The 15319-nt window shown below is 37.1% G+C and overlaps 1 protein-coding gene across 3 annotated transcripts in view; it reads right to left on the minus strand.

Annotated features, from left to right (window-relative positions):
• Window positions 1-15319, minus strand: part of CTDP1 (CTD phosphatase subunit 1) — a 104795-nt gene that overhangs the window by 61762 nt on the left and 27714 nt on the right. For all 3 annotated transcript variants that reach the window (XM_080611402.1, XM_080611401.1, XM_080611400.1), the window contains exons 6-10: window positions 14448-14538; window positions 13070-13236; window positions 11150-12235; window positions 3480-3621; window positions 1092-1322 (exon numbers count right to left, since the gene is read on the minus strand). In XM_080611402.1, the coding sequence (XP_080467528.1) occupies window positions 1092-1322; window positions 3480-3621; window positions 11150-12235; window positions 13070-13236; window positions 14448-14538 (1717 nt within the window). The remainder of the gene's footprint in view (window positions 1-1091; window positions 1323-3479; window positions 3622-11149; window positions 12236-13069; window positions 13237-14447; window positions 14539-15319) is intronic.

Here is a 15319-nt window from a genome sequence, read left to right on the forward strand (position 1 = left end):
AAAAAAGGAAGCTGAAATGCAAAAAAAGCCTATAAAAAGATGTCAACTGAAAAAAATCATGGCTTGAAATATTTAGCAACAGGAAGATAAGAGTGGAAATATAAGCTACACTAACATATAAAACCTTTCCAAGTGATACACTACAAAAGTGGTGGGAGAGGGAGAAGAAAGGTAGAAAACAGTACATTTGTAACTGTCCTTTGTGTTTTTGTAGTTGTTACATACTGCTTTGTAGCAACTGCTATACTCTGATCACACTGTACAAAGGAATTTTGATCACATTTAGACATATAAAAGCTTTGCCTTCAACTAGATACTTCTTTACCATTGGAGTCAACAAGACTTGCTACACTTGTTTGCATTCCATAAAGTTAGATCTTTTATGTGGATACCTTTGGACGAATTTAAGATATTTTACGCAGCCTTAAGAGGCAAGTGTTGTCATTGTTGCTTAACCAAGTCCACAAATTTTAACAAAGTCCAGATGCTCTGTACTTCAGAAAGCAGGCCACCTCCTCCTGCTGCTTTTGTGTCTTGAGTTAGTGATCTAAGGATTATTAACTAGTGCAGAGTCTTACGGCCTTACTTAATAACACTCAGTTAGCTACACTGCTCTCTCACCACTTGTGATAATTCTCAAAACAGAAAACAAAGCTGATGCCCCACCTGAAGGAATTAGGTGAAGAGGAAGATTTTATAAACAAAAGCCAAATGCTATCAGATATATTTTACAGACACACAAAAAGAATCCCAATCCACTATTCTAAGACTCATTAAAAAACATTAGGCTGCCTTGCCTCAGAAATGAGTTATTCTAACATTCTTTAGAGTGCACAAATTACATGCTGCATTTATTTGTTTTGAGGTTTCTAGACGCTCTTAGGTGAGGCACAAAAGGCATCTGGAATTCTAGTATCCTGATTTCACTTCATTTGACCATTCACTTTCACTCATTTCCTTGGCTTTTGAGAAAACAAATGAAGTAACTAAAGCAAAGTTGACAATTCAACTGAAGGCAAAGATAACACAAGTTAAACTTACTACACATCTGAAAATATAGTTGAAGTGACTTTTAGCTACGCTTTAGGTACCTGAAGGATGAGCGTTCGCCATGGACTGGTAAGGTGATGGGAGGAGCTGGAGACTGGATGTACATTGATTGGCCACAGGTCTGAGTGCTCTTCCTGATTAACTTTCCTGTGTTAGGATCATAAAGCCGCACTTCAGGACCAGGTTGAGACTTTGGATGGATGGGTGTTGGGTGAAACAAAGCAGTCTGAAATGTGCTGTGTGTATCAGGGAACGTAGCAGGGCTATTCTCTCTGTTGGAAGAAGTTCAGAAAAAAAAAATGTTTTAGAAATTTAAATCAGATATCTAACAAGAATGTGAAAAAATAAGCATTTCTTTTTCCTTAAAGGAGAAAGAGAGGGGGGAGGGGGAGGAAAGGAAAGGTTTGGAAGATTTCTGAAGAAACATTTCTTCTCCTCCACCCCATTAAAGTCTCACTGAATTTAAAAAGAGAAAAACGCAAAGACAGATAATGTCGTATTCACATCATTAACAAATTATTAATTGTGCCTGAAACATTGTCTTAACATATAAAGTTACTGGCACTGCTTCCCAATAATAACAACTGCACAACTAGAGTATCATGATAATCTGCATACACACAGAGAAAAGCATGCTATTGTATCAGATCTTCGTATTTGCTCTCCAAATTTGCTCCAAGAGAAAACAAACACACAGTATGAATTTGCAAGTCACCCAAACTCATTTGTTAAAATACTAAGCCGCCTACGATCACCCTGCTGCATTTTAAAACATAATTTTAGAAGTGTCAGCAAGAACATTTAGAGATCAGTCTGCAGGAATCACAATTAGGGCATACTATCCAATTACAATGATGAAGTGCCACAAACCAAAAATGAAGTAAATTGAAAAATTAAAATAATAATAAAAATATCAAATAAACTAGCATGTTATGCACCATGAAACTGATTCTATAGAAAAACCACAGTTACATTTCGAAAAATATTGGAAGTGCTACAGAACTGGAGTGTTTACCATATGCTTTCTCTGACATTTCTGAAGTTGTCTTGTAGAGTCAATACTTAAGGTAAACCAATTTCAAGTTTACTTGATTTTTTTTTTATATATTCTTAAGATCATTTTATATGCAAATATTTTCCTAGAGTTCACCCCTCCCCTAGTTCATAAGTGCTTTGGATCCATAATTACTATTTTAAGCAGCCCCACTAAGGAGAAAAAAATCTTTTCCAGATAAGTTGCACAATGTTGGGTTAATAAAGTCACCACCTAGATTTGTATTGAGAACTTTGCAGTGCCAGGCCTCTGAGACAAACATACCATACAAATATTCCAAAGTTTGATTAAAAAAAAGATCTGATAACACTTTTAAAAAACAAAATAACCTCATCAAGCCACAAGTAGGCTACATTGCTCTCCTAAGTTTTTTGAATCCTGGCTCTCCATCTAGTGTTCTATTTCATAAGTGACCTCACTTCCAGATGTCTTTACTTTTGGTGTCTTCAGTGTGTATGAGGGCTTGCACACACACACATTCTGCCTCAAATGACTAGTGTATTCAAAGCAGAACACAAATCTCTAGCCTACTCAGTTAACCACACCAGTATCAGTTTGATACAGAAAGTCCAATATGCTATTCCCCTTCCTGCCTGAACATAGAAGGGAAGGTCCTCTGTTAGGCTTGCAAGACACCATTAATTTTAATGGGAGTCTATCTAACCAGGTAATGAGTCAAGAAGCAGAAGCTGGCTCTACAGTATCTTGTCATAAGTTACTGTAGCCATGGCACTTTCCTGAAGGGGACTGTTCTCACTAGCCTTTTGACTTCCTCTGTGTTAATAGCCAAGTTCTTGGCTGTCCCTTCCATTTGTCACCATCCTAGTGCACTGAGATTATTTTTAACCCTTTCTTTTCTCTTTCAAGAATTTTTATCATCCCAAGACCTCCTCTCATTTTCTTTCTTGCAGTTTCTGCTTCTATCTTCATGTCTTCCAGCCCCTCTTGGATTTTTCTGCTGTATTTTTCTGTTCCTACCTTCCACCTCACCACTCAGAAAAAAAAAATGCCATACTTTATTAAATTTCCATGCTGTGAGAATGTGTACATTTCCCCTATGTTAGCTTGTGGATGAACTGACAGGGTCAACTGTTCCAGCTGAAAATAGCTAACAATGACAACTGCTAAAAAAACTACAGGCATCACACGTTTCTCCTGATTCTTCTAGCCGCTGAACTGCCTCCTGATCCCTTAATGGTCTTTTGTTTTAGCAGCACAGAAGTGGATAAAAATGGAGGATTCTTTCATTAAATCTCTAGGCATGGCAACCACTCTGAATTTATCAGAAACCAATATTAAAGCTACATTAACAAATGAGCATCATTGTATAAATAAACTATTTTCAGGGCCCCTATTCCCCCAAGTTCCCACCTACCTGTGTGTTTTAATGTAGTCATCCTTCAAGGGAAAGAGCTGTTCCTCAACCTTGTCCCAGCGCTCCAGGCAGCTCCACAGCCAATCAGGGTTTACAACGTGGAGATCCTTGCAGTCCTGAGCTTGCCGTACTTTTTCTGTGCCTATTACAAAACATAACATTACAGTGTTCCCAGAAACACAGAAGATAGCTTTAAGTACACACTGGTTTAAGAACATTTTGTGATCAAACAATGCTCCTCCTCAATCCAACAAAACAATCACAATTGATAAAAGTGAGACTCTAAATAAGGTGCAAGAACCTCAGTCTCAAGCTGGATGAAGCTATTTGCACCTTCTCAAAGCACTGGCGCCATAGTACACTAGAATTAACAGCCAACTCCTTTTGCCAGTATTGGAGGCAAAGCAGAACAACAGAAGTGAAGTTGAACATGGCATCTAGCACAAAATCCCCATGAAACCATCAACATGCAGCATGCAAGTAACAAGTCTTCTCAAATTCCCTCTGGAGAAGCCAGAACAAGAGAGAAACTCTTCAGTTACTGTTTTTGATGCTTCTTGGCAAAGATTTATAGCAAGTAGAAAGAAGCAAATAAAGGTATATATAATAACCTTGAAGTGTAGTCAGTTCCCAGAAACAGCTGACTGTCCAAATGTTTCAAGAATGTATTTATTTGATTGGAAAAAGTAATTTCATCAATTGTGGTACTTGTTTCAGCATTTATCAAAGAGATCTATGGAGGGACTGGACACTTTTGAGACTACAAAGAATTGTATAATCTGCCAATAAATCACTAAATATACATGCAATAGAGAAAAACTCCAAGGATTCTGACCTGATATGTCTAGGCTTGACACTCACACATCAGATTTTTACACATATACTGGCGAGGCCAGAATGTGATAAATGAACTCTCATCCATCTGACTGTCTCATAGCTGAAAGTCATTACTCTTCCCTTTTGTTACATCTCAATAGCATTTCATCTTATTTACATATTATTCAAAATGCTTAAACCCAATTACTTGTTCATATCCTGTCTTGCTGCAAAGACATTTAAATACACTTTAAATGTACTACATTTTTTGTTTAAAAATGTGAAAAGGCAGAAGTTCAAGTAGAACTTAGCCCTCCCCCCAACATTAAGAGGGGAACTGAAACTGAAGCAAGTATACATAACTTCAAACACTATTCACTCCTACTGAAGCCCATAAATTCTGCACAAAGTGCTGAAAGCTTCTGTTTTCCTGCTTTTTTCTTTCCCCAAATCTAACAAATAGAGAAAAGGTAGCCTACTCCCGTATCTTTAGATACAAATATATTTTTCTTACATTTAGATTCATAAAAATAAAATAAAAATGTTCTGTGCACAAATACATTTCTTCTATTTTCAGCATCAAATGCAAGCAATTCCACATTTCAGGATATAAGAGCTGTACAGTAAATGCAAAGCTTTTTTTCCACACTAGTAAAAAAGGCATTTATTTCAGAATCCAGGATAAACACAGAGTGTTTAGAGATAAAGCCTTTTCCAAACCACAAATTATTCAGAAATGCCATATTTCAAAATCTGCCATGAAGAAAGAATAAAACCACTGTCCAACAAAGACTCAATGTAAACAATTTTATAGCCCCATTTGTGTTAATCCTAGCACACCTTTTCAGTACAAGAGGTTAAAATGGGCTAAAAAGCAAAACACTACAGGAGGTCAGTGCACCCAGATCATTCATCCCCTCATAAGAAATGTGTTTTAAAATTAATCCGTTACAAACATAATCAGCAACCCAGAGTACTTTCACACAACAGCTGCTGGAAATGAGCCAGTTTACAGTGCCAGAGGGAGCTTCCATGGGAGACATTATTAGTACTTATATCACCTCATTAGGAAATGTAGAAATACCTGCCGTTAGAAACAGTACAAAACTGCTTAATTTATAAAGAGGGTATGTTGCAGAGGGAAGAAAGCAGAGGTTCTGAAAGAGGATCAGATTCAGAGATCTTGAGGGGGGGAAAGGATTAAAAAAAGGGAAAGACTAAACTTGCAAAATGCTTTCTTTTGAGAATAAAGGAGAAAAGCAAAGATGACATAATAACAACAAAAAGGTAGGAAGAAAGCTGTCATAAAGAGGATGCTGAAGTCAGGTTCATAAACATAGGAGTTTCAGGGGAGAAAAAAAGGCAACAAGAGCAAGAACTCCAGTAGATGTTTACATACTTGTACCCTGTGTTAGATACTGAATCAAATATCAGATATGACTAGCAATACTGTCCTGCACATAACTCTTGAGCTGACTGAATACAACATATAACAGGATGTGATTTCACTAGTAAGCATACAGAACAGGTAACCAGAGGTGGTGGTGCTACTGGACTGACTGTGCTTATAATACCCTGAAGAAAAGCTTATCTGACACTGTAGTACATCCATTCACACAATTAAAGAAATTGTTGCTCCTCCTGGACTTCATCAGGAAACCTGAACAAAACCATAAAACTGCACCTTTACCTCATATTAAATCTGTGAAGTAATGTGAGAAGATGGCTTCCTCCAACTATTTTTTAAAAATGATGTTTCTGCATTGATTTATCAGGTGCTTCACCTTGCTGCTTATTCCACACGTATACACATTCTGCATTCATGAACATCTGTTTCATACCAGATGTACACTAGAACGCTTAGAGTTGGAAGGGACCTTAAAGATAATCCATGCAAAGCTTCTCAGCAATCAGTAACTCCCAAGTCCTTTTCCTCAGGCCTGCTCTCCATCTACACATTGCCCGGGCTGTATTTGTGCTTGGGATTGCCCTGGCCCAGCTGCAGGACCTTCCACTTGTCCTTGTGAAGTACAAACTTGATGAAGTTTGCACTGGCCCACCTCTAGAGACTGGCAAGATTCCTCTGAGTGGCATCCCTTCCCTCCAGCCATTAAGCCATCCACTGCAACGCTCAGTTGCAGCCAATTCCTTATCCATTGAGCCATTCACATGTCAAATCCATATCTCTTCATTTTAGAGACAAGGATGTCATGTGGGACAGTGTCAAATGCTTTGTCCAGGTAGATGATATCTGTCACACTTCCCTTGTCCAGCAACTCCATAGCCCCATCATAAGAAGGCCACAAATCAAGATTTCACAAATCAATATTTCACACATATGACGTTCTTAGATTTGGTGAAACACCAAATTTAACTGGGTAGGAGAAACAGTACTGCAATACTTAATAGCTTTATCTTCTAGTCCCCCTTTCCTCAGTGTAGCTATTTGGAAGAATGCTGATGAAGAAGAAACAGCAGAAAGGATTTTAATCCATCCAAGCAATAAATAATTTGGTGCAGTTAGGAACATCTGAATCATCCAATTAGGCTGAAAATCCCTTTGAAACAAACTATTTTTCTCGATGGCTTCCCTTCCCCTCCCCCCCCCCCTTTATTCCTCTCTAATCACCTTTCCCTACATCAAATTTTAGTCTAAAATTGTTATAAAAAGTTTAAAAGACACACAAGCCTTTTCACATGAAGCAGCTAGAGTCCAAATTAATCACCTCTACCCTCTGATGGACACAGCCTGAAACACATAATATTGGAAAAGATTATTTTTAAACCTGGGGAAGGCACTCATCAGTTCTACTTTTGAACTTGCAAGGCAAGGGTTGAAAACAACAAAAAAGCTTCCTATTAATCTTGGCAATTCACACTACAAGAAGTGACTGAAATCAATAGCATAACAATAAACATCAGGAGCTGTTCTCCAAGACATTTAGTTTCTTTACGGCAGTTAATTTTGTCTCATCCAAAGTCTGGAGCACACTAGGCATTTCAGTAACATAGATAAATGAGACAAACTGTATATTTACAAAGACTAAGAAGAAATGTTATATGCATATTTGGGTATGTTCATTATAGCAAGTAGTGCAGCCCAACGTGGAGATCTGCAGGGCAAAAGGGTCCTGGGGGAGAATACCCACCCCATATGCACTCAGGGAATCTTGTTCTGGATTAGCTCAGTTCGGACCTATGGGCTAAATGCCTGTGAGGGCTCAGCTGACTCTGCCTTCTAATTCAGTATCGCCCATGAGGAGCCCAGTGTGTGTATTCCAGGCTGCACCAGGATGAGCTAAAGTAGATAATGTGAGTGACCACCCGAATCACTCTCAAAACCGTCTCCTGATTCCAACAGACTAAAGTCAACATATCCTTACAGCAGTTTGCAATCAGGTTGCCAAACACTGCTTGGAAATATCTGATCATTAAAAAGTTTCTATACGGACCATCTTTACATATAAAATCTTGATTTATGATGAAATCCTGAAGCCTTTCTCCAACATTAACCTAAAGGAAGTTATACAGACTTCAGTATTTTGTCCTACAAGAACTAAGTGATAACAAAACTGTGCTAGATGTGCTGCATGGAGGCTATGTCTAGAGCTCAGCTTTAACACTGCACTGTGCTCTACCAGCAAAAGCAACAGGCTTATCTTGTTAGTGCCCAAGTTTAAAAAAAAAAAAAAAAAAGAACTAAAAAAAGCAGTTATGCACTACTCCAAAGACATGTCCCTTGAAAATATTCTTCAGAGAAAACAAGCCGTGGACACATCATAGCTCTGTGATGTGAAGATGGCACACCAAGTCATAGGACAGGCTAACAAGACTTCAGCTGCTGGCTTTCTGTTCTCTCTCAGTGCCTCAGAGAGAGACTCAAGAGTAAGCATTTTTTAGTAGGTAGATGAGGATGAATAAAGGAAGCCATAGTTCATAGTACAACTGGTATTTTAAGCCACCTGATATTTAAAGATATTAAGCCTATGTCAAGTTTTGCTATGTTTACAAAAGTAAGGAAATTATTCCCGTATGGATTTCAAAGTATAAGGAAAAGACACAGAATTAAATCTATTTTGAAAAAGAAAAGAAAAATTCAAGCCTTAAACTAATAAATTTCCACTCCTACTAGAATAATTTTTATGTGACCTGGTCACCTTTAGCTGCCCCACTAGCAAAAACTCGATACAAAAATCAACTACAGTGTCTTTCATCTGTTCAGAAAGGTACATAACAAGGTTTATGAAATAGTGTAGTAACTACTCAAGTGTGTACACAGCTATAGGAAATCATCCAGTGCAGTTTACTGTTGCTTAAAGCAAACCACAGATGTTTCAAAAACTGAAGAGTTATGCAGCCCATAGATAAGTTGAAAGGACAATAGAGCAGCCTAGTCTCTGTCACTCAGATTTATGTTTTACAGTTGTTCAGGTAGATAGTATTTTCCTTCCTATATAATGCAAAAAATCCTAATAATCCAAGAGGAAGGATTTATTTATTTTCAGAATTCAGAGTACCTGTGTCTGCAAAGAAGCAAGCTGCCTACCTGCAGAGAAACAGACAAGAATAAAAGAAATCTAAACTATTTACTGCAGTAGGCTAGCAAAAATGCTGCAAATACAACCTAAAATGGTATTTGTTAGCTGTTCATTTCAGACATCAAGCTACCACATGGTCACTTTGCAAAGGGAAAACCCATCCCTCCAAGACCTATAGGGAACTCTGTTTCACAATGACTTCTTCCCTTATTTCTTGACAAATCCTTCCTGTCTTCAAAATTCAAAAGCTAACAGTATCTACTGCTGCAGATTAAGTATATGTTACTTACTACTGCCCAGCTAATGCAAAGTAAACATGTAAGTTGCTTGTTGTCTGAGTGCCAAGTCTGCAGTTAGTGGGATCATGCAGAACTGACAGGTACATTTTAAAATCACCTTTTCAAAAACACATTAAGAGTAGAAAAAAAAGAAGCTGAGCAACTTTGGTCTAAGGTCATTGACTCTGAATAAAAATCAAAGCGGGAAACAAAAGTGTGACTCTTCCTTACCAACAATTAGTCATCAAGCAGTGCTTCAGATGTTTGCCACAGATGCAGTATTTATACAGCTTACCAGCAGTAATACAGACTTACAGAATTTGCTGCCTACCCACACCCTAATCAGTATGAAAAAAATCACATTGACAGCTAAATTATCATTAAACCGGTTGTGACCAGACACAATTTATAACCTTAAAAATCTCTGATTAAACTTCAGTTTCCCTCATGCAATGCTGCAGCATAACTACCCCCATTTAACCAGACATCAGAAAAACAGTCTTCAGTTGAAAAAGATAAAAAACCATCACAAATCCACAAGCATCTTACAAAAAAAGGGTTATAGGAGAATGTTGGTTTGGTTTTTTTTTTCCCCCACTCTAATTCCCTTTATTTCACTGCCAGTGTTATAGAAATAATTATTAAGTGATGGTGAAAAGATGACAGCAGTCTTGCTCCGTCGGCAGAAAAGACTGCCAAGTTCCTCTTTCTGAATTAGTGCAATTCTTTTCTTACTAAAAGCAGAGATCAGTTTCTGCATACTGACAACAAAGGTTTTTCACCCCGGCAATTCAGGAATAGTACTCTTCATGTGATTTCTTGTTTTAGTTAGCAGATAATATTTGAATATATTTTAAGTATGAAGTGCAACACCAACATTACATTACTATTCTGAAGAAGAGTCTAGATTGACAGAAAGTCTGGAAAATATGATCCACCCTGACATTGATATATTTTTCAAAAGAACACAAAGTTAACTTAAAATATATTAATAAACTCAATCCAAATACCTTAAAAGCACATTAATATAATGTAACCTAAATCTAAAGTCATAATAATTTTCCATATTAAGATTTACATTAGTGGATGATTCACTAAGAATGTGCAGGTAGTGAAGAATTTGCTTGTAAAAGTAGAACACAAGAAGTGTGTGTATGTATATAAGTATACACCCCCCTCAACTGGACATTCTAAACACAAGCAAAAAAAACCCCACAAAAAAAAAACCAACCAAAAAAAAAAACCGCCACAAAAAACAACAACAACAACAAAAAAAGCCTCAAATGTTTCTCATTATCACATGCCATGTACCTTAGCATAACATTATTCAACATTTTTCATCTAGAGAAATGTGTATGTTTGGAAGGGTCTCATTTACATTTATCCTATCAATTTTACAACATCACATAAAGCTGCATCTTCTGCACAACTACATTCAGAAGCCACCTAGTGCAAGTTAGACAAAGGAACTTTGAAGTTAAGCATTTTAAGATTTGAAATTGGAAAAACATTATATTGTCTCTCCATGACAAAGACATATAGGCTACGTGTGGAGCAGTGACAGGCTATCCCCAGATTCCAGTCTCAAGACAATTTGTTTGAACTCCTTACAGAGTGAAACTAAACCATAAGAGCCAAAATCTGAGAAACCAAGAAAGCAAGTATTGCTGAAACTTTATAGCAAGACCGCAATAAACTTTTCTCTGAAATGAACGTTAAAGTTTATATTCAACATCTTTAACAGTCAAAAGATTCAGTGCCACCAACTCTTCATTGAAAAGCAAGACGTGACATGTTACATCAGAGGTTATTTTAGCAGGTCCTCTTTTTAACAATTAAAAGCCACACTTGATCAAAAAGCAGGAAAAAAGCCTTTTTAAAAAAGGCTTCTAACTTGTTTTAAGAAGAGCCTTTCCTTTAATTTAAATTCCACTTGCAGTTATATTAAAGCCTGTAGGTAATATAAAAACACAACTTGAGGCATGAATGAGCTGAAACAGGAAAAAAAGCTGATGGAAAACTTGTCTCATGTGCCTACCTGTCCTTGCTGCAATGAGATGTGTTGCTTTGTCAGGATCATCAGCACTCAGTACTAGATTCTTCACAATTTTAGCTCCAAGTGCTGTTGCATGATAGTGTTCCCGTGTCTTCTCAATGGGAAAGTTTGTTGGGTAGAGTCCGCTAAATATTATGGTTACATCTGCCAACACTTTACTTTTCAGTTCTGGTACTATTTTTCTGATATCTGGAATTTCCTCAATCTCTTTTTTCAGGTATTTATCATACTTTGTGTAATAATCAGTGTGAACCCGCACAAGGATCTCTTCGAGGTATATTAAATGGTCATCATCATCTGTATCATCCTCCTCGTCTTCTTCCTCCATACTCTGATCTAAGGACTCACCCATTGTAATTCCAGATTGCTCACTATTCTGAGACTCTGTTTCAGCTTCTTTCTTGTCTGCACACCCATTTCCTAAATCACAAAGACTTTCCTGTTCACTTTCTTCTTGTGCTTCAAGATCAGTTTTTTCATGAATATTTTCACTAGGCAGAGACTGTGTGTCCCCAGAATGGTTCACCAGACCATCTTTTTTCTCACCCACATCAATGCAACTCCCTTTCTGCAAATTTTCATCCTGCAGAGGTTGTTTGGATTTTTTCCAGCTTCTCTTTTCCTCATTCTCACTATCTGATACAGAAGTGGATGACTTTTTGGTATCCAATCCACCATCACTTTCACTGTCACTAGATAGTTCAAAGTCCAAGTCATTTGTTGTCTTGTCCTGGGTTTGCTGCTTCTCTGTCACTGTTGTGTCACCTTGTTCTGAAGAAATCTGAGATTCTTTTGTATTTGTCAAATCATTAGTGACCTCACTGTCCACTTTGTGATCACTGCTATCATTTAAGGTATCCTGGGCGATGACTTTATCACAAGAGTTCACATCCCAGTCCGATGTTTCACTGCTTACAGAAGTACCTCCATTTGCAGTGCAAGCGTCCTCTGTAGTTTGCTTGAGACCATTGCTTTGCTCTTCTACACATATAACACTCTTTGTTTCTTCAGCATCTTTTGCTGATGTCACTGCTGAATCCAATGCCTCTGGTTTTGTAGAGTAGTTTACTAAAACATAGGAAAGAAAGAAACAAAACCTGTATTTTTTTTTTTTTTTTTTTTTAGTTTAATCAAAAGTGAATTTTCTTTTTCCTTAAACACACAACTTACATATGCAGTTAGACATCTCTATGTTCAGAAGTGACAGGCTTTTCAGAAGTTAAGATACTTTAGGTGTCAATGATTACTAGAAAGAACTAGAACTGGCAAACCTAACAAACTTTACTTTTGTAAAGACGCTGTGTAAGCAGCTCTTTTTCTTCTTTAAAAAAAAATCACACAGGCCATCAGAAATTATTTGTTAACTATGCAAACATGAAAGGATTTATTTTTTAGCGTGAGTTTTATGATTACACCTCAGGGCAATGAAACTACTGCAGCACGGTTTAGGCAGAGAGGTTAAGTAGGAACAAAATATTCATTCTCAGCAGTATGTTGAGATCAGAGTTTATTAACTATTGCTCCAAAGTGGGGCACGGAAGGGAACCGAGGAGAAAAAACCTACAGAGAGGAGTAAAGACTTATTTTTCTCTGTGCCTTATTTTACACAGAGGAGAGAAAATGCCTTCCTCTCCATTTTTTTGAATGATTTGTTGTATTGCCAAATCAGCACTCCAGCCATAACAGCCAAAACGTTATGTACCAGTACTCCACTTTTGCTGTGGTTACCCATCAAAAGGAAAGCTTTGAACAAGAACAGTCCAGTTTTACTAAGCTACTTGCATTTGTGCTGCAGGAGCACTCTGTCAACTACAATAATACAGGGTTGCAATAGCGATGCTATCAAACACATTTGAAAATCGGAAAAACTTGTGAAAGTAGTTTAAAAATTATATAAATTACCTTTCTTCTTCATTTGAATTTCTCTTGGGCCAGGAGGCGCATTAATGTCTCCTATACCCTGAAAGTATACGTATTTCTTCACAGTTATCAAATTGGGTGCAAACTTCCAAACATCCTCTCTATCATCAATGATGCAAACCATTGAATCGCCGCATGGGAAGAGATCTCTAAGAGACAAAACAGTTGATAAAATTAATTCAGTTTTAGAAATTAATACTATCAATGAAAGCAGTTTCTGTTGACGTTCTGGTTTGCTACAAGCACGTTTGCAGGACACGATATACATACCAACCTGCTAATTAAAGTCAATAAAAAAAATAAAAGAAAACAGCTGTTTTTAAATCTCTATTCCAGAGGTTAGAAGCAGGAACCAACAAACCTCTGCATTACAACATTTCAGCCAGTTTTACAGTTTAGGTCAACAAAGAGCCCCAAAGCCAATGACATACATGGTCAATACACTATCTATAAATAGGAAAGACAGAAGAACAGTTTTTCAAAGAGCAGACTCACTCCAACCAGAACAATGGAAGCAAACAGTACTAATATTTATATCACTGAGGAGGAAGAGGTACAGTACTCGATACACACATGCATATGAAAACAGCACGAGGTGGGGGTGAAGGGGGAGAACCCAACTCAAAACCCCCCCAAAACAAAAAAGTCGCAACCAAAAAAACCCCAAACTTCTCATTTGCTATGGTCAGGTGGGAATAATTTTTGATCTAGGTTTATGAAATACTTAATATATTTGCTTTACATAAAAAAAACCCCAAAAAACCCAAAACCAAAAACCAAAAACCAACACCCTTGGTTTTATATTCTGGAAAACATCAGAACCTGAATTTAGACTAGAATATTAATTTAAGGCTTTAGATGGCCTAATTTCAAGAAACACTGGACCACAGAAGCTGCTAAATATACAGCACATTTGAAAGCCAGAATACTAGATATTGAAATATTAATCTCAAACTGAAATTTTTGTTTAACTGAAAAAAAAAAAACCCAAAACCAAAAAAATGCAAAACCAACCAACCAAAAAACCCCATGCAACATACAAGTCATCACACAAGACCACAAGCCTGAAGCCTGGAATAATGAAATGGAAACAAGGTTAAGTTATTACAAGAAAAGTGTAACTGAAAACATGATGCCATTGCTTCACATTCTTACTGTTATACTACCACAAAACACAATAACTAGATTAAATGCTGCAATACCTAACATCTCTGTTTTATGGAGACCATGCTGACATTTAAGAAGCAGATAAAGGAGGACTATAAACATGTTAAGTACAGAGGGAGTAATTTTTATTATATTTAGCATATTCTGTCTTTGTTGTCCTATTTTGTTTAATGTGTCAGACCCACATACATACCTAAGATTCCCAGTTTTTGAAAATGGATCAATACATTCATCTCTTGATAATATTCGATGGGAAAACAGCTTCTTTTCAGGGTCCAAAAATCCTTTTGAAAGAAGAAATGAAGAAGTTAATGTTCAAGATGTTTGTTCCTTGCTTATATTCTATATAATCAGTTATTTTTAATCTATGCACTAGCAGTTTAACTAACAGACAATTTTAAGGTATGAGGTATTATATGGGGGAAAGGGTAAGCACAGTGGATCAAGTATTTGTAACTAATGCAGTGGCATTAATTTTAGAAATCCCATCTCATTTTCCTTCAACATAGCACCAAAATTGAAATGAAAACTAAATTTGTGACAGCCACATAAATCAGGCTGGAAGAGATACAGCAGATGATAGAGATACATGATTTTTGCAACTTACAGTTATCTCTCTACAGGTGGTTCGTTAAAGCTAAATGCTCACCTTAGCTCATTATGCCTAGGGATTGCGGAGAAGTCTCACAAGAGTCGGCAATGTGCTGCAATACTTAAGCACAATGGGCAAGTTAAGGGACAGCTTCAGCCGGAGCTCTTGCATTTGTAGGTTTTAAGTTGTACCTCTAAAAACTACTTTAATATATTTACACATAATGAATACATCGTGGGATTCCTAGAAATATTTAGACCAAGTTGCAGTTACTGTTCTGACTACGCTCAGGAAAAAAGACAAATCAAAAACAAGCCAAAAGAAGCTGTGCTATCTGATCTTAAAATCAAAATAAAATGCCATTATTTAGGAAAATGGTGACTTGGGTGTACAAACACACATGCACATGCTTCTGAACCTAGTGTCCAATAATGAAGTTCAACCTCATGAGCAGATCACAGCCGCGTAATCGC

This window comes from Psittacula echo, assembly GCF_963264785.1.
Source record: "Psittacula echo genome assembly, chromosome: 2".
NCBI lineage: Eukaryota > Metazoa > Chordata > Aves > Psittaciformes > Psittacidae > Psittacula > Psittacula echo.